Genomic DNA, 27,722 nt, shown 5'->3' on the forward strand with positions numbered 1-27,722 from the left:
GCAAAAAATACAGAAAAGTACTTATTTGGTGTTTCCGTTGTTTAGAGAGTAACAATTTTTAGCGCATATCCCAACTGTTGGTTGCCCATTTTTTACATGTTTTTAACGCAACTTTAAATATAGTTTGCAATGTTCGCATTACTTACATTTGGCTTGTTTTGCATAGCTTCCTTTGTTATTTATTTCGATTACCCTCAGGGTACATAAAGGCGTTACAGAGGGGCTGAGTAATACAACAAAAATGCAGTAAAAGTAGAACTTAAAAATTCAAGTCAGTGAGATTACATGTTTAACAACAAAAAGTTATTTAGAGCGCATAACGTCATCTGTCAGTGCAATTTTGAATGAATACCTATTTCTGTCAGAAATCGGAAATCATGCATCTACATACCATATGCAAAACATATAGGGTAGCACATTTCCTATAGGATGGCATTGTGTCGACAAAGTTCCACGCTGTGGCCAGCTTTGGCATCGTCCTTTCTTCAAGATAATTTTACATAACACGGCGTATTGTGCAGGGCAGCTTCAGCGCGCATCATGGCTGCAACTTGGTGGTTTTTCTCCTTCGTGCTGGTTTCCTCTTACACGGCTAACCTGGCAGCTTTCCTGACTAAAGAGAGACTCCTGTCACACATCGAGAGTGCGGAAGACATGGCGAAGCAGTCCGCCGTGCGCTACGGGTGCGTTCGCTCAGGATCGACTCACGCCTTGTTCAAGGTATGGCACCAGCTATCAGCGACAAGTATTATGATAGGCTCCTGATAAATGCGTGCCGTATTGCTTCTAAAGGCACTACGCACCAAACATAAAGCAAGTGGTCTTGTTAAAATAATATATTTCGTATTGAACAGCATTGTTATCACAATAGCAATAATTATCCAATTGTCGTGCTGTTAGTGAAGTCATAATTCTCCGAAAACTGAATTCACTATTTTGGTAGGGTTACGTCATAAAACTACAATACGATTAGCAGAGACGCCGCAGTAGAAGGCTCCGAAAATTTTGACCACATGGGCACATGAGATTCTTTAACGTGCGCCAAACTCTAAGTACACGAGCTGCAAGCGTTTTTGAGTCTATCAAAAATGAAGCCACAGCAGCCGGTATTGAACTCTTTGAAACTGGGCCACATTTTATATCAAAGCGGATGTCTGTTTCGTTGATGGCCTTGCATGGTACTACGTATGTCCTGTAAAACAATTGATGTGTTTGGAAAACGCAAAGGTGTGAGTACTATGTACGTTCAGGAAAAAGCAGATGAAGTCGCCTAGTCACGTAGCCCTGAAGAAAGTTTCAAAAGAAAGAAGTTTTTGTGCTGATATGTTTGTGAGCTAATTATTTTTATACAGCTAAATTCTGCCCAGACACTACTTTTAAGCAAAGGCTTAGAAACATGTGTGGCAGAACTTTATGAACGAGACCTAAGTACGTATTAGGTGCTTTTAAATTCATCGCTGCATAACAACACTTTGGATGAAGAACTTTACGCAAACCTGAAGGGTTTGAACAGTAGCTCAGGCTTTTTGGGCAAAATGTTAGCGTTACATTTTAAGTAGGGGTACGGCGATTTAGGTAGGCCGTTGAGCCCCAATGTCAGGGTCGCACTGGGATCTCCGACATCGGGGCTCTTCCTAGCGGATAACAAGTTTTCTTCATTCGATTGGTCCGTGCCCCACAACGCCAGAGCATGTGGTCTAGGCTAGCAATTTTGTTGCAGTACCTGCAAGAGATTTTAGGACAAATGTCGGGATAAATTTTGTGCTAATTTGTGATGCATTTGTGATGAATTTAGTGAATTTGTGACGATAAATTGTGTGAATAATTTTGTTATGACGGGTGTTTTGTTGTGCTGTATACAAATTGTATTTGTTTTCGTCTTACTGTATGTTACCCGCTGGAATTTTTTGTACACTTTTGTCAATCTGCGTTACGTTGTGTATTCAGTGTACTTCCTACTATCTGGATAGGCTGTCCTGTACTTGCCGAGAATTGAGCTTGTTCTGTCTTGTAATCATGATGTATTCCCCCCACTGTAATGCCTTATGGCGCTGTGAGTACCAAATAAACAAAAAACAACAATAAAGCTGAGCTAAGATACCAACCAGTGTGCAGTAGCGCGAGAGTCAAAGCCTGCGCTCGATCTACCTTATTGTTGGGAAGATGAAAGCCTCTCCTGCCAAGATAAAAGTGTTAGGTAATTTCGTTATAAGTGGTCGGTTGATCTTTGTTCTCCACAACTGCGAGCCGGCAGAGGAGTTCTCCGAGGTCGCGGAAACTGAGACCTCGCGCCTTGGAGTGGACTAGCTCGTTCGGGTTTTTGGGGACTCCCCTGATGGATCCTATAAAAGCGGGGAACTAGCTGCGCTTCTTTATGTGTTGCCTTCGATATTGACTCTGCCAGCGTCTTGTAGCACTGCATACGCGTATCTCATAGACCACATAGAGCAAAACGTGTCGCTGAGGCGAGGCTATGATTCCAGTGATTCATAAGAAAAGTCTGCACTTCCAAGTAATATAATAAATCAAATTTCAGTAAGTATTATTGCAGTTGGCGGCTTTTTCTTTGATCCAAACCTATGCTCGGATATCATATGTATTCTGTACAATCCTTAGCTTCGACCATTGCCTCACTGTATATTTGTTTATTTATTGGAATATCGCAACATTCCAGCCGGATGAACCACTTCGACTTGGCTGGGGACTGATTCCGTTGTGCCCTTCGAAAAACCTAATGTCACAAAGAGCTAGCCCCATGAAAAGACACACTTCTTGTGTTTTCGTTTATTACTATTTCTTGTCATGAGTCTCACTTCGTTGTGTAGTCTCTACTTGTCACAATATTCAGAATGGTGAACATATCGGCATTCATAAAAACAAGGACAATGAAACAAGCTCACCCTTTAAAGTGAAACTTCGCTTGTGGTGCGCTTTGAGACTGTCCAAGTTTATTTGAAAAAGTGAGAAAGCAATCGCACCCTGCTCATGCATCACTTAAATAAATAATTTTCTCTTACATTACCGGAATCACTGGTTCGCAGGAGTGGAGGCACGAGACGTACGAGATGATGTGGCATGCCATGAAAGAGGAGATGGTGTCTTCAATCGCCGAGGGCATTGAGCGTGTGGAACGCGGTGGCTACGCCTTCCTGATAGAGTTTACGAGCATTGAGTACGTGGTACGAAGACGGTGCCAGCTCAAGCAGATCGGGGGTCTTCTGGACTCCAAGGGTTACGGCATCGCAACGCCACATGGTAAGCCTTAACTTCTACAACGTGTCTCATTTTCATATTCATCAATACTGTTGTCATTTTTGCTATCATGAGGCTGACTCCACTCACCCCAGGAGGACAAGTGCCTCTTCCGTGCTCCCGTCTTCAACAATTGATCCGACGCCGTCTTTCCTAAGGCCATGCTATTTCTGTAGACTACCGGTATTATCATTTGTCCAACTAACTTGCTGCATCATCTTCAAGTGCCTGACCTCACGCTACATGCCTCTCCAATGCTCATTTTGTCATGTTATTGATTCTGATCTTATTATTGAACATTTATTTCCTTGCTCCACTCTGCTCTCTTCTTGTCTATAAATGTTACACTTATCATATTTCTCGCATTGGCTCGTTGCATCGTCCACAATTGTGTGCTAACCACACTTTATTGAACAACACATTGCTCATAAACAACCATATCGTTAGCATGTAATGATCACGTAATGGAGGTGATGTCAGCGTGTCTTTTTGTGAATAGTTTTTTATCTATGAAACTGCAATTTCATAATCGCACGACGTTGATACGTAATCACTAAGATCTATGTTTCATGAACGATACTTCCTCTTCTGACAATATAAAGAATTCCAAAGGCATGTTTCGTTCACGCAACCTTAATAAAATTTAGTGCATAAGGAGGCCAAGAATCTTATAGGTGACATATTTAATAAGTGTTCAGTTAATTCAAGTAATTGTATTATCATTTCATCAAAGTTATGGATGCAGGTAAATATGCTCTGCCTATAGTTTTTAGACACTGTCCGCTCTTTTCTCTAGAATTTCTTATATGCCGTTGAGTGCGTAATAGAAAAATATAAATCTGCGTTTGCCTTTGACAGCAATTGCCATTTAAGATCGTATTTTAATGTTATCTATTAGCAGGTCTCTTAGGACTTTAAAATACATTGAATGATGCAATATTGTCCCATATACCCCACGTTACATGTCACAGGAACACAGTTTGTGCCAAAATGAAGCTAGGTTCGTGTCCATGAAGCAAAAATTGAACGGGTAATTCTGACGTCACAGCAAGTGGCATAACACGAAAGCAGAAGCTGTCGTTCCCGGAATGGTTAAATGCTTACTGTACATTGATATGAGAGAGCTTACGCAATGTCTGTTGTTTTTTGGTACTTATAGCGATGTTTATTGTAGATCCACACACGATGGCACCTGCTCGCACATCTCCATGCCGACTACTAATGACCATGATCAAAGAATAAAGAAGTATTTGTGGTAGCTGTGTTAGTTACAGCTGAGAGCGCAAGTAAAGAAAGTGATGCGACAGTCAGAAGAGCGTTGCTGACTGGAAGCATATCTTGGGCTAATGCCGCCATCCCGTGGCATTTTGCAGAGAAATGCAACGCGCGTTGATTGCACCCTCTAGCCGGCGGTGATCTTTCACAGGGAGAACGTAAGTACGAAGCGCAATGTTACAATAGCGGTGTTGTTGTCAGTATGAATTACATAGAATGCGAATTGAACATGGGAACACAAGAAGAGACCTTAAAAAGAAGAAAGACTGCAGCGCTTGTCATTCATTTTTTTTGTATACGCGTGTTGAATTCATGCTGTTCGTACTTCGCACTGCTAAATCATCAGGCCAAAGCTTCACTAAATTAAAATATAGCCAGCTAGGTCAGGGGTTCATCGTACAGCTATCATATAGATAGATTGCATAAGGCAAGTCGAGGCTTAGGCTAACGTCGCCAATTTGTGGCAGGCCACGGCGTTGAAGAAATTCCACTTCTATCATTGTAAAGGCATTGAATGAAACGGAAGCATAGGAACAATGCCTTGCAGGAGCTAATAGCAGAGGTCTCGGTCATTATGCATTGCTTCACTTTGCCGCTTGCAGACAGTGACTTCCTCGTGCCAGCTCAGATAACTGCGAGATGAAAGGGTAATATATAAAAAAGGTGGTAACGCTATCAGAGTATGTGACCTGAAAACAATGTGTGCGTGTCTCCACGAATGAAGACTTTCACTTTTAAGATTCACAGGTACACTTGCTGTGAAAACAAGGCAAATGACTACATTTTTTTTGTCTTGAACGTTAACTGCTTATTGCGCTGAAATCATGAGACTATTGTTAAACGTTTCGTTTGTTTTCATTAGGAAGTGCTATTTAGGGATGTTATGCAGCGAAAACTGAGAAAGACTGAATTTGATTCCATGAACAATAGGCCCCTAGATGCGACCACAAATATCAATGTCATTTGATTGCGTTCATTTTTCTATGCCGTTTACTGGATGGAAATACGTCACTGCAGTCTTCGTGGGCCCCGGCAGAGACCTTCAGTCTTAACAAACCATGTGACATGTTGTTTTCTTTTTGCAGGCTCTCCGTACCGCAACATCTTGTCGTCAACATTACTACACCTGCAGGAGCACGGCACCCTGCTAAAATTCAAGGATCGTTGGTGGAAAGTACGGGATCCACTCAAACGATGTCCTACTACCGAGGCCGGCAAATCTAGGACTGACGCAGCTAGCGCGCTGGACCTGCGAACAGTCGGTGGCGTGTTCGTCGTTCTCCTTGCTCGTCTTGGTCTGGCCTGCTTCATCGCTTTCGCCGAGTTGTTCTGTAAAGCGAGATTAGGACGCAGTTGAAGGAGTGTCTGAGCCTTTTACATCTCAGCACATGAATTGAACTATTTAGCTTTTGTTCATGTGGAAGACATGGCAGGCGCATTGAAGTGCATGCGGGATACACGAAGAAGTTTCCATTGCTCCCCACGTGCAATTTTGTGTTGCACTTAAGATTGTTTGGATCCTTGCTGGCTGTGAATTGTATGGAGAAAGACACAAGAATAAATTATGCACGGACATTCTCAGAGCTCCTACGAGATTGTGTAGTTTTTTTTTCTATTTGAGCGCCGATCATTAGCGTAATAAAGTGCATTTTCATTATGACTACACGTACTTTGCCGAATAGCTGCCCATGTTGTTCATGTGGCCTGTAGAGCGTTTTGTGAAAATTGGTCTCGCGTTGCTGTTGCAACGATTAAAGGAATACCCAAAACCGCCATCATTACTTTCGTCTTCTTTTGCATTTTGTAATGGCTCCTTGTTTTCAAAATTTAAACATCTATGATAGCTTGAGAGCATATGTATGAGGGTTTATTATTTCAGTAAAGAAGCAAGTAGCCCTCATCAAATTATCAAATGTTTACAGCTTCAAAAAAGCATGTTTTATCGACAGCCATATAATCAACCAAACGGACTGTGTTTTTGGGACGTTCTTTAAAGAAAAACGTTGTTATTTAAACTTTTTATGCAATGTATGCTTTTGTACAACATTCATGCCACTAAGGCGTTTGTGGTATATTCAAAGAAAAGCGCGAAGTTGGCACCTCTTTTTATGAACACAACGGTGAGGAAGCATGTCAAGTATTCCTTTATCGCAAGACTATCCACAGTACTTGCTCAGACGCCGCTGTATAATCACCGCTGCTCCACTATTTCCTCACTCCTTCGGCACAATTCATTCATTTCTACTTGATTTTTGCACGCGGCATGGTATTGTGTCCCAATAGACAAAACCACGCTGCTTCGAGTACCTGCAAGAGTTGTTCTTCATAAACCATGCGGAAACTCATTACTTTTCGCGAAACCATCTTGCCAGACTTGCAGTCCTAGGATGTTAAATTACGTTCTGTAAGCGGCACGAGCCTCTTCTAGGGTGTGGTCTCTATGCTCTAGACACACATTTATCACTAGGATATCAGAAAAGGCCAATGCCAGATTGATGAAAAAACAAATTAATCCTAACAATTTTTAGAGCCAAGTGACCCCGACAACCATTCTATGAGCATAGCCAAAATGCGCCCCGTTTGTAGTATGGAAGGCTCTAATACTAGTGGTATGTGGTATATGTAGGGTTTAACGTCTCAAAACCGCCATATGATTATGAAAGACAGCGTAGTGGAGGGCTCCGGAAATGTCGACGACCTGGAGTTCTTTAACGTGCACCCAAATCTGGGCACATGGGCCTACTACATTTCCGCCTCCATCGGAAATGCAGCCGCCGCAGTCGGGATTAGATGCCGCGACCTACGGGTCAGCAGCCGAGTACCTTAGCTCCTAGACCATCGTGGTGGGGCACTCTCATACAGGTGGTGTAACTAGCCATAAGTATACATCACTCGTACGCTATTGTGCTGCAACACTAACAGACGGCCTTCCGGGAAAACAACCGTCATGGAACCATGGCCAAATGAGCGGCCGTGTCATAGGCATTGGGTTTACAGCACGTCAGCATTTGCGGCCGATAACGTTAACCTAATGTCACGGCTGTATCGTAAAATACGCAAGTAATTAATGTTTATAAAATTGAATAACGAGTACGTCCTTGCAACCTGGACTGTTGTTTCGTGAATATTTCGTCTGCACAGGGTGTGTTTCCAAAGTGGTTCTGAGACTTGGAGTGGTTCTGAGGTATAATACTCGATCGCCATGCAGAATGTTTGGGTTCGATTCTTGCTGAGACCATAACATTTATTCTTTGGATTTGGCGGGTGAACGCAGCTGATGTTGGTTTTTCTATGCGCTCTCGCATTTTAATTATGATTGTCTGTTGTCACCGTTCCTTGGTAGATATGTGCTGTCAAATAACTTAGGCGCGTACCTACCCGTAGTATGCGGGTAGGTACGCCCCTGTGTCAGGCGGAAAGGGTTCCACGATGTACGCGATGAGATTTTCGGAATATTTATGTCGTGACGAGCGAGTCATATTTGTGAAACCATATTACTCTCCCATTTATCTTGGTTTACCTCAAATTGATGGGGTGATCACTAGAGCACCTAGACGTATGAAGCTATATACACAGGTAACGTTGATATGTGAACTCATGAAAAGTACCAGCTGTAAACAAATTCTTCGGATTTACCTTCACTGACATCATTGTTGCTGCTTTACACCTGTCAGGTTTTGTCGTGCTATTAAAATGGTTGTGCGATTACGGACAAGCTAATGTCCTGCACTGGTATTTGGGCCGTCTAGCGGAGCCTTTCTATTGATTTTTTTTAATTACTCGGCAACCCACTAGCTGGCTGCCAAGTCAGCAGTGACATTCATAAAAGGCTGAAGCGTTAAGGCAAAACTCCTGATACGACAGATCATAAAGAGCTATCAAGTAAACTAGTGCTTGTTTCTGAATGAAACTAACGTAAATTAAGTAAGAAAACGTATCTATCAATACTCTAACAGATATTCCATTGAAACAAGCAAAATCGGCCGCAATTATGTCGGTTTCATTTAAACACTCCTGTAGATAGGCAGTCGCTGTGCAGTTGTATTCTATAGTAGTAAAATTACAAATGTATCGGACTATCTTAAGATATAATTGAGAAGTATCATGTCGGAAACATTCATTCCAGAAGTATCTTGTATCTCTATCTCAAATACTTCTTGCCAACGTATTTTGTAATACCGTGGTAAGATTTCAAATATTATTTGCCCTACACGGCACCGCTAAGATGCGTGGACGACGGAAACGCGATATAGCGTGCAGCTATCATTGCATGAGTTTACTGAAGACTAAAGGACAGAAGTGCACGTCCTCAATATCCTCCGCAGTCTTGCTTCATGTAGCAGCCAGTACTGAGCCCTCAGCTTTTCCCAGTTTTACAGGCGTCCTTATGAGAGCAGTTAGCACAACTTAAGGTAACCGCGTCTGAACCAGACGGTAAAAAAGCAGTATCGCCAGAAGCCCTTTTCCTGTTTGTTTCTCCGCAACTCTGCACCAGGCTTGAGGCTGCTTGGGAAGTGAAGATGGCAAGTGGAGCAGCGTACGTAGGTTTCGGAGCAGTCTTCGGAGCAGGTCAAAGTGCCTTTGTAGCAGGCTTCGAGCACTCAGAAAGACATCTTGGAGCAGGTATGGAGCAGCCACAAGGACATTTTCGAGCAAGTTTGGAGTAGTCAAAGAGAACGTTCAGAGCAGATGCCACTCTATTTATAATGACACGTGAAGCAAAATGCGTCTAATGGTGCATTTTTTTCTGGCACTAAGGTAAACTGCACGACAGCATACTGTACTTGTCTTTCTTATAAACATAAGAAAGAAAAAGAAACGAAGTAAAATGCGGAGCAAGTCTTTATGTAGTAAACATAGTCTTCAGTTCTAAGACCACGAGTTCTTGCTCTTCAGACTCTGTATTCACTATGTTTTTTGTGTGTCTTTTAAATATCGAATAACCCTGATAGACTTTACGCCAGCTTGGCCTAATGAACCTAATTAAGCTTAGTATGTTCACGAACAATGCTTCTAGGCAAGTAGACGGTTAATTATTTATTTATTTGTTTATTCATACATACAGTCACTGATTTATTTATTAATTTTTTGTGTAATTAGTTCACCGATATCCCAGAGAGAATTACAGGGGATTTCGTCACGCCGGTGTAAGTGACATGAAAACTGATGGCAGCAAGGAATGAAGTGCATGTAATAGTAAAGCAACTGCTTAATTGCAGCTTTCACAGACGTGCTGCTGTGTGTGGGAGAAATGAATTCTGGAAAGGTTCCGAAGATTTACAGCCAAAGCTTACGTAATATTCACGGTAATAGATGGCTGGTAACCGATTACAGCCATTTATGTCAACGTTATCTTGCCTCTGATCAATTCAGATATACGAATCGGGTACTATTGCTAGCATACCCACTTTACAATAGAAGCTCAGGGTCAATTGTAGTGACTCGTTTTAACTTTGCTAGTAGACTGCACGTTGACTTATTGGTAAACGAAGTGTAAGCAGTACACCATGTACTGTGCAATGTAACCTCTATTTTACGTGATGACGCTCGATATTTTGAACGGGTACCAAGGTGACTTCCATCACGCCTGCTTTAGAAATTAAATCGTAGATCTTTAGTATAGGTGGATAGGATGGCACAGTTTAAACCTCAAAATGTTTGTCTCAACTCTTTGGATTGCTTGAAAAAACGGTGCTCGTGTTGTATACTTTCTTGGGTCTTCATTTCTTGCGCTGGAAAGCATGTCAATTTGTCAGTTTAGGTTAGTACATGAGGCATTTTACGACAATATGATTTCGCAATCTTGCATGTCTTTAAAGTAAAATGAAGCTTCTTTCTTCCCCCATCCTAAGTACAGGGTAGCAAACCGGAGTCATTCTGTCTTGCTTATATCTCTATTTATTTCTTCTTTAATTTTACCCAATACAAATTACGCGATAATACATAAAGTTAATGTTACATGTTTATTATACCCACATTGCTTTCATGGCTTCCAGCAGAGCTTACTAACAGGAAAAAAGTTAACTAAACAAAATAGATCATTACCATAAACTTGAATGCCGATTCAAAACTATTTTATTTTTTTAATCATGGCAAAATTGTTACAAATATCTTCGGGGGACACGACTAAAAGTTAAATGAACGCCTGACTAGGTGGTGCCACCCTGGCGGCAAAAGTGAGTAGTACCTAGGAACCTAGAGCAAGAAAAAAAATAATCATAGATTTTTGGTGTTTTGGTACAAGGTGCACGAAGAACTGAAACTTTACAGGACATTAGCGTTCGCGGTATATTCATAAATGTTATAAGTCTTTCCTTTGAAAGAGCTCACAAGACTCCTTGGTCATCAAACGTCTAACATTGTCACCGATCCTACGCAACGTTATTAGCTTTGAAGACGTCGATTACATCCGCTTTGCTTTGATCTCCCCCAAAATGCTGATTTTCGTTCGTCGTAGTATGGTAAATATACCAAACGCCAACGCATTTCATCAAGCAGCTTTAAAGTCCATATTGAAAGGGATAGAGGGCTTTTTTAAAATGACTGTGCAGACAGAACCCTGCAGTTTTACCGCATGAAAAATTTTAAACGGAGTCACTGGAGCGAAACCCTCTTTAAAAGGACAGTGTTTCGTGCTGTTCTTTTTGGAGCGTATACCAGAGCATAGATGCTAGAAATCGAAGTCGTGGCAAACTTCTCCTCAGATCAGTGAGCTAAACTAATTGGCGACGATGATTTTCGTGATATGAAGTAGACATTTTGTCGGTATTTCTTATACTAACATTGAACGCCCTGCGATAAATCTTGATTAGAGTTCTTAGTTGCTCCGAATGCGCAAAGTTTGGATGTAGATGACTACGCACTGCTTAAGCGGCAAAAGAACGAGGAGATTAGTTTCGCCTGTTTATAAAGGAAGTGAATTGATGCCGATTGCAGTTAATTATTTTCTCGACGATGGCTCAGAAGAGCTTTTCTGGAATGAGGACTTGACGTGGGAGCCTTTGCAACAGCCGCGTCTTTACCAACCAGAGTTTTGTCTTGTCGGAATCACTAATTGAGAGCAAAAAATTATAATCTTGTCGATTACTGCAAGATCAAAAAATTTATGATAGTAAACTAAATAATACAGATGGTTTTTTCAAGTGAGCAAAAACCCTGGCCTTCTGCGTGACAAGCAGCTCTCATACCACAGAGCTATGGTATCGCTTCAAAATTTTGTAAATGTGATGCAGTGTGAAAAATCCAGTGCATGTAAAATTGCGTGGGAGATGCCCAGATTCCAACCCGCTAGGCGTGAGAAATTGTGAATTGCTGTGACTGGGTATTCTAAAACACCACACATCATAAAGTGTTCAGACATTTTTTAATCATCATCAGCTGCGGAAGGACACACAAAATTACCTCATTTTTTACCTACGAAGTTCCCACTACTTATGTATTGTAACATGCATTGTCTACCTTCTACTATAAAGTCTATTATTGATTTTTAGGGCGTCATAGATGACAGTCTCCGGTTTAATGTCGTGAGCTTGATGCTTCGCTTGAGTGCTTTCAGCTGCAAACAAAGCGAACGCGTCTTGACTGATTGAATGACTGGTTGCATTTCTATCATTTTGCAATACATACTACTAGTGTCAATGTATCATGCAGCCTTGATTTGCGGCCCCACCTAACTGCGATGGTCTGGTGGCCAAGATACTCGGCTGGTGACCCGCAGGTCCACTACGGCGTCCCTTATTATCATACGGTGGTTTTGGATGGTTAAACCCCACATAATTATCAATCAATATAGATTTTCCACTACATATTCTTAATATCTGTACCGATTGCGAATAGATGTCATTATACTACAAAAAATTGTTATGTGTTGAATTTGCCAGAATTGTACAAATTATAATGTATAGCAGTTATCACTTCACTCGAGTGCATTTGCCGTGCAATGAGGCTTCAATGATATGGAATGTTTTATTCAGTAAATAATATCTTGAGTATATAATATTCATGTAAAACTGAAGATTTGAATGGTATGCTTTTGCAGAGTGACCATCGAAACCATACGCAATATACCCTTTGGCATCAATAGCATAATTTTATGCATTGCATGAAGGAAAGCACCACGTTATATTTCAGTGGTTGGCAAGTCAATGTGGGATCATCGGTAATGAAAAGGCTGATCAAGCTGCCCGATCAGCCCATACAGACTACCACGACCTGTGAATACCTCTCTTTAGGACGAACGCTGCTAGGAAACTCCACATACTTGCTCGCCAATGCTCCATAGCACTTTCAAATGAGCCTTTTTAGGGCAATGATCTATAAGGCGTGTGTTTGTCTATTCCTTATATGTATATGTATTCATGTACGCGACTGCCTATATGGCAACCACCTGCGCCAGCTGTCCATATTTTGTCCTTGCAAACATCCCACTATGCCCCATCACCGATCCACCCTTTCACCGACCATGAAGCCGTTATAATGAGGGGGAACGGATACGACGTATAGCTACCACTTATGAAATGTAGATAAATATATACAGTATTTGTAAATATAAGCCTCCAGCGCTTTGCCCCACTCATCATCATTCACACTGCGGATGTGCTGCAATTTTTTAAGCATGCAGATTACACTCATTTGATGCAACATTGAGCTTACGTCTTCGAACAAAACTTCGATGAGGTGAGGGTACTGCTCTGTGCAGACTACAGTTGGGCGTGGCGTTCACTCGTGCGCGCGCATTCCGCATAGGGATGGCCAACGTGGGCGCCTGTTCTCAATGCAGAGGTGAAGAGACAATTCGACACGTCCTCTGTGACTGCCAGGAATATACCATACATAGACAATACCTTTGTAATACACTCCACAAGATATGACCAGCCGCTGTCAGAGGAAAGTATACTGCGCCATCGTCTAGACTCATAATCACAAAAGAAGGCCATGCAAGTGCTATTGAGCTTCTTGCGAACTACTGGCCTGTCGGAATGGCTCTGAGTGGATTGATTTCGTGTGTGCGTGTGTGTTCGTGTTTTGATTTTGTATTTTTTGGCTCTTTCTCTTTCTTTTAACCCCCTATTTCCCAACGCCAGTGTAGGGTAGCATACGGGATACTAGCATTTGGTTAACCTTCACGCCTTCCTTTTTTATCGTTTTTTTCTCTCTCTCTTCTCTAATAACCGCATATTGAAAATCTCGAGCACATTCTGCTTGAAATTATTTTTGCACATTTGATAGTTTCACCACACAACGTACCCATCGGGGCCCCACCACTGGTAGTCATTCCGTCGTCATGAACAGCATCATGGCCATCGGTTGTCGGTGCTTTTCCTTATGTTAGCCACACAGGTCCATCGTTAATTTTCTTTTAATATAAACTGGTTACCAGAACCCTTGTTCATTCTCTGACATATGTGTTGTCTTCCTAGCTTTCAACGGTAAAGTTATGGTATGTTCCGTACCATCGCACGCTGCCTAGTGCCTAACTTTATCGCAGGTACTCTTATTATCCTTCAAGTTTTTATCTATCTGTCAGCACTTGTAGAGCAGCCATCAATGGGTCTAAAACTGAAAATCAGATCTGTCTAGGTCGGTTCTTTTTTTATGGAAGTGCTGAGTAGTTGATAACTTAAGTGGTAGCGAACAAAATATTGCACTTGTGCCTTTTAATGGCTTGAGGTAGAGAGGATGACGTTGTGGTGTGACAAAAAGTGTTGCTGTGGTAACGCTATCCAAAGTGTTCGATGAGACGTTGCTGAGTAGTCGTCAGCGCAGTCGGACGAACGTGTTTTGAGAAATCTTTCTTTTTTAAAGACAATAGCCTTTCTTGGTGACGTTCGACGAAAAAATTTTGGTCTGTTTGTCTGTTTTTCTGTACATATGTCTGTTTGACCGTCCTAACAATACCCCAAACGGCACGAAACGGCCAACCCAGTTCGCCGCATCCACCAATATTGCTCAAGGTTCACGCGTTGATAGTTGTGCGAGTGTCAATTAAAAACCAATTAATGCGCATATCTGAAGCTCCACAACAACGCTTTGATGTTTTCTATGTCAGTCTTAATACTAGAAGAGGCACACACAAGTAACACTAAGGAATATAGCGTTTAATCGCGCTGCCCTTACAGTGCAACGCGATGCTCAAAAAAGTGTTTCCAACGCTTTGCTACGACGTCACGGTGGTGGCACCTGCCCATCGCTTTGCATTCTACACCTTATCACCTCCGAGACTGGCGCGCATCTTTCTCCGCGGGCTGCACGCCTTCATTTTCGAAGATGACTGCCTGATGGCACTTGTGTCTAACGTGCCTAGATGCGCTCGTTTGCCTCCACCACACGCTCGAGGCATTCTAACGCAGCGCCTGCAAAATACCATTCACTGATTTTCTTGCGCAGAACATCAAATAATCGTTTTGTTCACTCTCTCTGAACACAAGACTATCGTCTTTCGACGACATTTAGAGTGTAACATGTAGATTCGGGCCAATTTTTTGTTGTTTTGTATTCCGAATAGCCTAACTATTCCAAGAAGTAACTAACCATGTTCTATTATTTGACTCTCCTATCTATCAGTAGTACATTTTAGGACTTGCGCTTCCAGCTGTCAGATGAAATAATACAAAGTGAGGTGGAAGAGTGGTCCCCACGTCGCCTTCACTGACGCCTCAAGTTGCTTTTTTAGACGAAACATGTGAAAAAAGTGCCAACAGTGCAGGCATTGTTGGCTTTTTTTATGATTGAAGTAACGTAACAATACATTCATTTTTATAGCTTTATAGGTTCCAGTTGTGAAGTATTCAATAAATACATCGAATGTGCACTATAGCGTTCGCCTACGTCTAAGTGCAGGCACGGCTGATAGAAATGCTTCGTTGCTTTTACGAACATATGCTGAAACTAATAGTATTTGTGCGGAGTGTATATAAAAAGGAAGCAAAAAAGTTCGCTCTACGGTCCAGTAAAAGATGCTGCTGTCAACACGTCAGGAAGTTTGACTAGATAATTGTGTTTTTTTCCTCCATCCCGTGTGTTTTAATCCTCTATAAATTTACCAAGTTCAATCATATTTATGATTGACCGTATGGCCACTCGACAATATAGAAAGTGTCATCAAATTTTTTTCTGCGGTCATATTCATTCCTCAGCAGCAGAGAGTCATTTTGTAATCCCCATTGATAGTTATTTGTATCGCCTGTCTTAGTAAAAGAACCAGTGCCGTAGGGAGCGGTAGAGATTTTGATTCGCAGTGAACTTCTCTTATTTCTTGTGCGTATACATGCGCACACACAAACGCATGCACGGCCATATACAAAGTAGGTTGACCTATCATCAACCTCGTCAAAAGTATTCCTGAAATAAACCTTGATTTTACGCTGTTTACTGTGATTGCTGTATCGTAATCAGTAGCGCCAGGTAGTAAGACATTCTGGCCTGAAATAGTGTTTCTTGGAACGCATTTTAGGATATAGCCTCTACAGTTTTCTTAACTTTGTTTCTCGGTGCGGAAGCTGCAGTTCATTTATTCATTTTTCATAACTGTCGGCAAGGAGTTGGTAATAGCATATGGGCATCAGGTATATATCTGTTCTGTCTGACAATAAAATCACAAATTTGAAAACCGAATCTTCCTGAAACAAAGCACAGAAGGACGATCTGTCACAAGTATTAGCACAATAACCATTACGGCATGCCTAAAATCTCGTTATATTGAAATTCTCGGGAGAGGGAAAATGTAGGAAATATCTGAATCACCCGAATCGCTAATTATGAAAAGTATCACAAAACAACCAAATGTCGATTACATCAATGCATCGTCATTTTGTTAATGAATACGTTATTTCAGTGCCTATTTCGTGTAACAGGAATATGAAAGCCATGATTTCGTCATTCGCGACTTCGTTCGAAGTGTGACGGGCGCACACTGTACACTGTAAGCAAAAGTTAGCCGAGATGGGAGTTTCTCCAGCAAATGAGTCCGCAAAACTCCCCTGCCCCAATTATTTACTCCCTGGTAGGGAGTGAACTCGGCACATGTCGTCGTAAAACGCCCCTGCTTATTCACAGAGTTTATGAACGACATGACCTTGTTAAACTCCCCAGGGAGTTTCAGGTCACGTGGTTACAAACGGAAGCTTTAAAAACTAAAATGGAAGCTTTAAAACTAAAAATGGGAGCTCTAAAAAACCCTATGGGAGCTTTAAAAACTCTCTTTGGGCGTGACGTGTGCGTGTGTGCGTGCGTGCGTGTGTGTGTGTGTGTGTGTGTGTGTGTGTGTGTGTGTGTGTGTGTGTGTGTGTGTGTGTGTGTGTGTGTGTGTGTGTACGGGCTTATGTTTGCACGTCGGTGTGAAACACATGTGCTTTGTGTGGCTAACCGTGTGAACACCTGTCAACAGGCAACAAAATTATAAGTCCAGTGAAGGATAGCAACGACCGGTTGGTATTTACTGCGAACATTTCAATATATTTCGCACCGTTAAACCACGCTGCACATCGGTCCGATTCCTCAACGAAACGCCGTGAATGCCGCGCTTCAAAGGGCCGAGTAACAAAAAACTTCGAAGAATAAATTATTGGTAGCAAAAGTAAGCTGTTACTATTGTCAGCAGCTGCTCCTGGAGTTTCACCGTCAAAAACTTTGAAGCGGTCTGAAGTAGGCTTCGCTCGACTACAGCAGGCTGGCCGGCAACCGGTCTGTGAGTTGCGCCGGTGACGCGCTCGCCCCATCTCCGCCGATAGTGGCTTCTCGGAGTGTCACCAGTATTTCACCGGCTGTAACATCTAAGTGGTAAGAAGGCCTCGCTGTGCCGTCGGTATCCAGCCGGCATCGTATCGAGTCGCACTGCGCGCCGGCCACCGCGGCAAGCGCTACGAGCTAGCACCGACCACCGGCGAGGCAAAGAATGTGTTTCACAAAAAATGAAGGCTGCTGGGATGTATAACAGTCTTCTGCGCCTTGCGACCGCAGCTGTCAATGACTAACTACAAGGCGAGCGCCGAACGAGACGGAGTACGATCGTCAGCGATTGCAATGTAAAACTTCGAAGCGGTTCGAAGTAGGCTTCGCTCGACCATGGCAGGCTGGTCAGACCCGGCGTGAGAGTTGCGCCGGCGACGCGCTCACCCCGTCTCCGCCGATGGTGCGTTTTCGGAGTGTCACCGGTATTTCACCGGCTGCAACATCTAAGCGGTAGGAAAGCCTCGCTATGGCGACGGTATCAAGCCGGCATCGTATCGAGCTCGCACTGCGCACCGGCCGCCGTGGCGAGCTCTGCGAGCAATGCGTGCGAGCAATGCATGCGAGCAACGGGAACAGAGACTGCGAACCGTCTCATTCGTTTAAGTCTATCGCTCCGTAGCTTAAACTGCGTGGATAGCGGACACCTATTTCTGTGCATGGGAAAAACAACGAGGCGTAGACTGCACATCAGCAAGCATTTTGTGATCACCAGCTCTCATTCATCGAATCACCGTGCCGTACTCGTGAGTGAGGCCTAGTCGTCGAACGCGGTAGCGGCGGTCTACCTCGGTTCATCGCTGGAGCTGCTAAATGTGCCTCGTTATTGTGTTAATTCAAGGCTACGCGCACTTTGTGTATGATTCAGTGCATTTTACGGGTCCACAAAGAGTACCGCTATAGCAAATTCAGCCCTTACGACAGAGCATAAACTGATAAAACTTTTCTGCTATAATAGAAAAATATTGAATATTAGGCAGGCTTAGGATAAAAGGCATGTGTACTGAAGAGCTTACATCAGACCACCGCAAGTTCATACTTACGCTGTGCGTAATTATTTCTTAATTATTAGCGAAAAAAGGCTTTCACCAGGGCTACATGGGAGGTAAGAATGTGGTGCCTATACATATCCGGTGACTATATGGTAGGCGTGTACTGCGTGTGGCAAGCTATGGTGAGTGCGAGTGTTGTGAAATTATGTGAGCGTTGTGGTAATATTTGTGTACTGTAAGCCTTGTGCGCATTAAATGTAATGTAGTTAAAGGTACACTTGCGCATGGTACGGCTGCTGACGTATTTTTTTTCTCGGTCGATGCAAAAAATTCACTCCCATACTGACCTGAAAAAGTTTCCCAATGGATGTAAATAAAAACCCCCCTGGCACCATGCAAAAACTCCCTACTGATGGGGAGTAAATTTTTACTCTCTCCAGACGGTGTTTATAAAAATCCCATCGGGGCGTGCGCTAGAGGACAAGGTCATTTACTCCCATCTCGGCTTATTTCTATTTACAATGTAAGATAACCACTGCTCGAAAAAACCATTCTTTGATTTTAAAGGTGCTTTTAGCCAATCTCTTATCACGTACCGCCACTAGCAACGCCAGCAAGTGCACATGAAGATAATTCTTTCGACATAAAATTGGGCGCCAAGTGATCCTTCGTTCATCCAGACGTAGCATGCGAGCATTACGTCAGCCCGCGGACAGTAGCTGACGCTGATCTTCAACAGCTTCCGCCATGTCTGACTTTCGTGCTATAGGGCGCACATTCCTTCATTTGAAGTTATGCTAGTGAGGGTCTCAGGAAATGATTATTGAAGCGCCTGCGCACTTATGAAGCAACGCGTGCATTTTACGTTCAGGGTCTAAACGACATTTGTGAGCGCCACATGACAGTGAACGTTCCATTTTTTTTCCTGAAATGCTACATGCTTAAATAGTACAATGATGCTGACGTGTCGTACTGGTCATCTTACGCTGTTGATTTATTTATCCTCATCCTAGAAGTGGTACATGTACCATTCTACCTCTGCCTCGTCGTTTTATAGCTTTCCTAAAATGAGCCAGAGCCTTGTTGGTTGTCATCAGTCATCATACTTATCATGACTCATTGCCGCAGCATCGTTAGCTGTTTAGCGACATGTGCAATATATTATAGATGGCTGTATGCGGTACTTATCTATAAGTCTGAGGCCATTGTCTCGTAAACAGCTTTTCTTTTTATTAAGCTTTAAAATTTTGCGCAGCACTGAAAAAAATTATTATTATACTCTTCGGATTACCATGTCAGATAACAACAGCGCGGCGGAAGGCTCGTGTAAATGCCAGCGCCGAAGATATTGCCCTTGCAAGTTTCTTTGTGCTCACTGCGAAAAATTCTTTGCTGCTGAAAAATCTCTCTTTAATTGGCATTTAGTATGTGCCGTATATTGTGCATCGCCTACGAAAACATTAGTTTTCCTCGACTAAAACTTTTTAACGCAGACACTGTTGTCTTTTTTATTATTGTAGTTGCAGCGAAGATGCACGCACCTGGCGTTTTTCTCTTAACCAAAGCTGGTTTTGCATTTGCGTAGTCTGCTTGGTTGATAAGAAAAATAAAGATACTGAAGCAAAGAATTTTCTATGGTTGAGTCTGACTGAGCTCCGGATATTTTTTTAACCCAGGCTACACTTGCCGGACATCTTGTTGATGCGTGATCCTGAGGATGAGGATTTTTTTCTTCTGATATTGCAGATACTAATTGCGGCTTGATATTCGTTGGAAGTAAAATTACGATTTATGCCTCGCACTTAATAGTTTTTTCGTACTGCTGTCGATCGCACTATTCAATGCTTCACATTCCACCTGTCCTGCAGTACGATGAATGCCGGAAGATTGCGGCTTAGAAATACAGCTTTAAGAGCAGAATAAAGTCAGTTGATATTGCACTTTCACTGCTGACATAAAAAAGGCCGTAATCATTGTTAACGGTGGTGAAGATTTAGTGGAGTTATTTGCAAAATGTTATCGCGGGTATTGTCTGTCGGGTTCTGTCTTTATTTCTTGTAAGGGGAGAGGGTGTGCACACTGCTGGCGAGAATGCTTATATTAATTTGACACAGCATTCTTTGTATTTCTTATTTTTCTCCCATCATATTTGTTCTGCAATTCACTTTATTCTTCCTTTATTCACTACCGTAGGTTTGTTTCTGCACTGCGTTATCATTTTATGTGCTATATGGGCTGCCGTAGTTTTGTTTAGTTCTTCACTTAAAGAGAGGAGCACTGTGGTGTTTGCATAAACCACCAAAACACTAAGTTGCACAAGCGCTAGACCCGGCATATTCTCTAAATGACAGCCTGGGTGGACATTTATAAGGACATGGTCGACTGAGTACTTACGGCTGAGAAAAATTTTTTTGTATAATTTTAGGTTGTTTTCATAGATTACTGTTTTTGTGTGTTTGCGTGAGTCAGAAGCGTTTATTCATTCGCGATAGCAAGAGCGAGACTTCCTCTAATGTGTCAATGTAACAGGAACACATAGTAGCCTTCACGCATGACTGCTTCTTTCGCAATCAAAAGCAGATTCAGGAAATGGGTGCACGCAGCGCTGTTGGCATCTATTTTATGTAATGTATGTCACAAGGGTTCTTCTATGGCACTAGTGGTCTTCCGAGAGCGCCTAATGATGGAGTGGACAAGCTGATATTCATGTATGTATGTATGTATGTATGTATGTATGTATGTATGTATGTATGTATGTATGTATGTATGTATGTATGTATGTATGTATGTATGTATGTATGTATGTATGTATGTATGTATGTATGTATGTATGTATGTATGTATGTATGTATGTATGTATGTATGTATGTATAAGGTATGTGTATGTATGAATGTCACGACGATGCCAATACAGCTACCACAACCATGCGTCCTGCATACTAAGGGATGTGCAGTATCCGGAATAAAAGAAATGCGACCAAATATGATTTTTCAGATGAAACCTAGAGGCGTCATGCAGAAACACGTGTTGATACTGCTGAATGTAGTGACGGTAACTTTTAAATGATAGATAAAAAAAAAGATAAAGCCATTGGATGCAGCTTAGAAAGCAGATTGCAGTGATGCATAGCATAGAACAGCGTACGCATGTTCAGTGCCACTTCAAAAGTGGTTTGGGTTTATTTCAACCAAAGGTGTCAAAACATTGAAAGAACAGGGTTCATCAATAGGTGCTCATAGCCAACAACACCTAACGAAAATTTTCTGGCTACTGAACCCATGGCGGAATACATAGAACCGACGAATCACTATAATTAAAGCTACCCGACATACAGCGCACGTTGTCACTCGTGTTCCATCCGCCGCGTGTGTTTTGCGCTGTATTATTCCAGAATTATGTGCGAACAAGCCCGACTCATCCGCTTACCCAACTTTCCTCGAGGCTGAAACACACTTTTATAATATCTTTTAGTCAGAAGACGAATTCATAGCTCTCAAGAAGTTTTAACAGGCTAAGAGCTTTCACAATTATGTTAAGTATAAAAACGAAAAGGTTCGTGCTCCGAGTATGAATGTACTATAAGCACACCCTACTTTTTTCAACTTGAGATCTGTTAACACACTCTATAGCAGTGACCCCGGGATCACCAGTAACGTCACCATGGCTACATATTTGATGCTCTGTGGAGATATTAGACAGCATGCACAATCTGCTAAATCTTTCACTGAGCGGATGGGTGCTAAGGACTAAACAGAGCGTGATCGGCTCATAACACGGTCTTGCGAAGGCGAACTTCGCTTCCAGCACTGGTGTGCAGAGTATTGTGATGACTAAGTAGATTCCAGTTTCTGCCAGTGGATGTGTCTGATGTACTCCCTAAAGCCACCCAGTCACGCATATATGTGTGGCTAGCAACGCAGTATCAGAACAGCTCATCTGCATCACGCTTACCTGACCTGACCCATTCGTGCTTGAGGCTCTAGATGAATTATCCTGGCATGCCCTAGCGTTAGCATCATGAAGGGGTTCTTCAATCTTCTGCCAGTATATTGCGTACCTTAAAATGTCCCGCCTTATTGCTTAGAATTATGTAATGTAGACATTCCAAGCTTCTCAATGAGACTGTAAAGGCTACTCATTTCAGCTCGAAAGGATGGCGAAGTTCAAAACACGTCGGCGCATTGCAATTCCTAGTGTACGGCGTGTACATGCAAAGATTGCAGCGACAGGAACACTCAAGAGTGCCAGGCTAAGCACTCACTCACGCGAAAAACACACACAGACACTAGACACACACACTCAAACACACAAACACACACACACACACGCACACACACACACACACACACAAACACACACACACGCACGCACGCACGCCTGTGCACACTGGTAAATTCCACCCGCCATTATTATGCTCTGCATTTAGTTGTAGATATTTAAATATTTGTTTACGCTAATAGAAGCTGAAAGGAGCAGATGTATCTGTGTTGTCCTAAATATATCTGAGAAATAAATGCATACTAGGACGTATAAAGTGTCATATAAAGAAGTAGAGGTTCCTTATACACTGATTATAGGTTGTTGCTTAAATAGTAATGGGCTATTAATAATTAGGTTTTAACTACTCGAAACACCCACACGTAGGTTAAATGCTGGCTATATCCAGGAAACCATAATAACAATGTTCGGTTTCCTGGCTATACCTAGCACTATCGAGCAGGGGTTCCTTCTATGGCCAATACAAGTACATATCATGTACTCGTATTGCATTCAGCATCATTTTTATTCGTTCGCTTCTTTGTTGCAGCTTTCTGGAACTTCCAGAGTTAACTTCCACCTACATTGTGTAATATGACAAGCTGTTATAATTATTCCTTTCAATGTTAATGTTAATTGAGGGTGCCACTGCAGTCACGCGACTTTCTGACCCTCGTCTCCGTACTTTCACCAGCGACCTTTGTATTGTCAATGAATAAAGGGAAGAAACGAACTCAAACTCACGCGGGACCTCACTAAGTGTGCACGTTCTAATATTAAATACAAAGCATTTCTTAGCGAACTTCGGCGACTTTCACCGTATCTATCTATCTATCTATCTATCTATCTATCTATCTATCTATCTATCTATCTATCTATCTAGCCGCCCACAACTTTTAGCTTTCCTGGCCGTTCCGACAACGGTATTGATACCAAACTTGGTATGGCATACCATGACTGTATGAAGAATATATTTGACTAGTCATAACATGAAAATAATCACATGTATGTCATGAATGTCATGATTTACATTTCATGGTCCTGCAGTTCTTGCGGCGGTTTTGTTCACATGTCATTGTCAAATCTGGTGTGGTATGACATGATTGCATGGCTAGAAAAAACTAAGAAATCATGACATGCGCGTCATGTAACAACATAACTACATGCCACGCTCATGATGTGCTCGCGGCCGTTTTGCTAGCTCCACATATACCAAATTGGGTATTACAGTACGTAAATAGATGACGAACGTATGTGACTGATACAAACATGATAATTATGAGATGCGTGTCATGTAACAACATAACTACATGCTACGCTCATGATGCGCTCGTGGCCGTTTCGCTAGCTGGACATGTACCAAACTCAGTATTACGCAACGTGAACGGACCAGACATGTAAATGACACATTCACACATGATAATCGGGACATGCGTGTCATGTAACAACATGTGTACATGCCACATTGATGATGCGCTCGCGGCCGTTTCGCTAGCTTCACATAGGCCAAATTTGGTATTACGTGATGCCAATGGATGACGAAAGTATGTTACTGGTGCAAACATGATAATCATGAAATGTGTGTCATGTGACAACATGAATACATCCCACAATCAAGGCACCAATACAGTTCGACTTGACGTGGTGCACGTGCTCGCAGGCGTTCATTTCGCCACGTCACGCCGGCGTTACCACGCCAGGCGCCGGTCCTACCATATACTCGCAGGCGCGTGCCGCGCTGTGTTGCTTTGACGTGTGTGCGTTTCAACGCGTCCGGCGTCCCTCCGCCAATGAATGAGGGAGACGCAGTGTTGTCTGGGTAACACATCAACGCGAAATGCAGCATGTCGCATTTCGCGCCGGTTGCCGTCGGGCCGCTCCGATGGACGCTGGTCCCACCTAGCGTCAGGCTGGAGAGTGCTCGCGTTTTGCTAACGTAGCGTCGCTGTGCCTAGCATGCGCGCGCATCAATGCTACATTGCAGTATATTGGGTACTTCATGATGCGCTCACGGTCGTTTTGTTTTGTTATACCAAGGTTGGTGTTACGTGACGTCAATGGATGACGAAATATATGACTGGTGCAAGCATGATAATCCTGACAAGCGTGTCATGTAAGAACATGACAACATACCACGCTCATAGCGTGCTCACAGCCGTTTCGCTAGGTTCACATATGCTGAATTTGGTATCACGTAACGTGAACAGATGACGAAGCTAAAGGAAACATGCTAACATGAAAATCATGACACGGGAGTCATGTGTCATGATTTTCATATACCTCTACCATCATATACCTCTACCTCGTAACGTTGGACTCATTTTTAAGTGACATGTCAACATTTCTCATTCGTGCTTCGCATATCAATAACTTCTGCTGAACGTGGGATCTGCCAATTTTCGCAGCTGCTTGTTTCACTTTTTGTTTGTAGAATGATTCTTTCTACAAGCTCCGAAGCAGTGTTAAGTTCGGTTCACACCAGTGTATTTAGTATCTGTGGCACGACCAAATGTGACTGGCGGCCTAAAAACAAATGGTATTGTAGTAGCACAGATGATTATGCTAGTTGTTATTGCTTCACATTTTCGGTGAAGGAGAGTTTGCACAGACACGGACACTATAACGAGAAATTGCACACAATTTAAGCGCCACTAGCAAGTACAATTTATAAGAAAAAAGGTAGGTATATATGTATCACTTTTGTCACTTGACCTGGCAGAGAAAACATAAAAAAATACCAATGGGTCTATAAAATTGGTGCCTGATATTACACCCACAGTGTGCTGATGAGCTACGCAAATTATTTTTCTGTTAGCGTGATGTAGGTAGCGCTGGCGAATTTTTTTCCACTTCTATTGTGAAACGCCTCTATCACCTCTCTGGTGGTCCTATCTGGATGTTTGAAAGAACAATGGCATCGCGAAAAGAAAAGGGCTTGCAACCGCACGAGCTACAATAGCTGCGCTAGTGGGAACTATCTTTTGTGTCCAATGGTCTCCGGTGTTCTAGCAACCTGGTGTAACACATATTCTCGTTTGGCATATGTAGATGTGATCGCAAGACAATGGTACGAAACATGCAGCCCCTATTACACACTTTACATAAAAATGCCTATGAGTTGACCCCGCCCCTAATGCTGGACAAACGTGTCTTAAACGCGCTGTCCTTAGGCGGTGCCAAGGAGTAAGATATAAACAATTTAGCATCTTATACCATGGGTAGTGCCGAGTCACGCGCACAAATGCCTAAACTTGTTCTAGACACACCGCATTGAAACCATGGCAAGTTAAGGTAAAGGCTAGATACTATTCTGAAAACGCGAAAGAATAACACATTATTCGATTTCTCTAATGGCAAGACCAGTGGGTCGATCTACTGTCGCGGCGGAAGGAAACGACACGGACGGGCATTATGATATTTCGCGTTGCCACTGCACCTTTTCATGTACGCGAGTGCGCAGCGGCAGCGTGTTCTCTGGGTATCGCGGGTGGCGCAGGAGTCACTCAGTGCGTGTGCGTGAGTATTGGCCTCGAGGACATACCGTGGCGCCACCTACGTGATGACATCACTCACATAGCACCGGCAGGCGCGTGGTCGCCGCCACGGATAACGCTTGATGCCGAACAACGCTGCATGACTAAGAAATACACTCGCATTCAAAAATTTTTAGTCTGAGTTTTCAACAAAAGGTCTTCAACTCGGAACAACTCAGCCGGCGGGAAGACGCGCCAAAAGCTGGCAAGATGGCTGACTCATAATCAACAGCAACTAGCCGGAGCGCACTCTGCCCCAGACCATCTTCAATTCTAGCGGGCAAGCATTGCTAGCGCTTGCCGTACCTAGTGGCCAAGTGGCAATATTCACTGGTTAAAAAACAAAAAAACTGTATGGTCATTGCTACGATGCTATGAAAGTACAAAGGAAAAGTCAGGGCAAACCAGGAGAAAATACGCGCCTACACACACACAAAAAAACAACAAGGTTCATTCGCAGTCGCACTACAGCGTGAAGTACAACTTCCGTCGCACTACGTGCACAATATCCGAGGGGTGCCTTCGGCACCCTGGCTAGAAGGCCCCATCAAGGACTACCTCGTAGTTCACATCGCTCATGCGTCAAAACACTTTGTACGGTCCGAAGTAGCGACTGAGCAGTCTTTCTGACAATTCTTGGCATCATACCAGAGTCCACACACAAACTTGATCGCCTGGATGGTAGTCAACTTGCCGATGGCGAGCGTTGTAGTGGCATGCGTCTGTACTTTGCTGGTGCGTAATGTGTAGGTGTGCTAACTATCGTGCTTCTTCGGCGTATTGGTTAAGCTGCACAGCGTCAGGTGTTATTAAAGCGTCGCAATTGTGTCGGAGCATCGCATCCAGCATGGTATGGACCTCATAATCATACACAAGATGGAAAGGCATGAATCACGTAGTTTTCTGAACTGCAGTATCGTACGCGAAAGGGACGTACGGTTGCACATGGTCCCAGGTCTTATGCTGGACATCTAGGTGCATGGATAACATGTCAACGATAGTTTTGTTGAGTCGCTCTGTCGAGCCGTTGCTGTGCGGATGATATGCCGTGGTCTTGTGATGGCTCGTGTTGCTGAGCTTGAATGCGTCAAGAATGAGCTGGGCTGTGAATGCTGTTCCTCTGTTTATGATTGCGCACGATGGGACACCTTGTAGAAGAACGATCTAGTCCATAAAAAACTGGGCAACATCAGAAGCCGTAGCACGTTTTTGTGCCTTTGTTTTGTGTACTTTTTCGAATAGTCTGTGGCTACTACGATCCACTTGTTGCCGGAAAATGACAGCGGAAAGGGCCCCGGTGAATTTAATACTATTTGATTGATTTGTGCGGTTTAACGTCCCAAAGATCTAATACTATTTGATCGAATGGCACTTAGATGGTTTGATGGGCTGAAGCCGCGCGCACTTCAGTGGCGGGGATTTGCAGCGTTAACATTCCCGGCAGTTTTTTAACCTATCGCTGAACGAATGCAGAAAGCTTAGGCCAGTAGTACGCTTGTCTAACTTCAGCAACAGTTTGAAAGGAACCTAAGGAACCAGATGTGGGCTCATCAGGGCAGGCGAGAAGAATGTCGTCATGCATGTCAGTTGGCAGCATGACTAGAAGACAGGTTCTGTCATAGCGTAAGAATTGGGCCCCATCTCGCAGGCAGAACGACGATAGACTTCGCGAAATACACCGAGGTT

At 43.0% G+C, this 27,722-nt stretch overlaps 1 protein-coding gene across 1 annotated transcript in view; it reads left to right on the forward strand.

Annotated features, from left to right (window-relative positions):
• The window catches only part of LOC119173758 (glutamate receptor ionotropic, kainate 2), an 87,847-nt gene extending 81,963 nt beyond the window's left edge, over positions 1-5,884 (forward strand). The window contains exons 11-13 of the mRNA XM_075894239.1: positions 522-720; positions 3,042-3,255; positions 5,613-5,884. Of these exons, the coding sequence (XP_075750354.1) occupies positions 522-720; positions 3,042-3,255; positions 5,613-5,884 (685 nt within the window). The remainder of the gene's footprint in view (positions 1-521; positions 721-3,041; positions 3,256-5,612) is intronic.
• The last annotated feature ends 21,838 nt before the right edge of the window (positions 5,885-27,722 follow it).

Source organism: Rhipicephalus microplus, chromosome 5 (assembly GCF_043290135.1).
Source record: "Rhipicephalus microplus isolate Deutch F79 chromosome 5, USDA_Rmic, whole genome shotgun sequence".
Taxonomy (NCBI): Eukaryota; Metazoa; Arthropoda; class Arachnida; order Ixodida; family Ixodidae; genus Rhipicephalus; species Rhipicephalus microplus.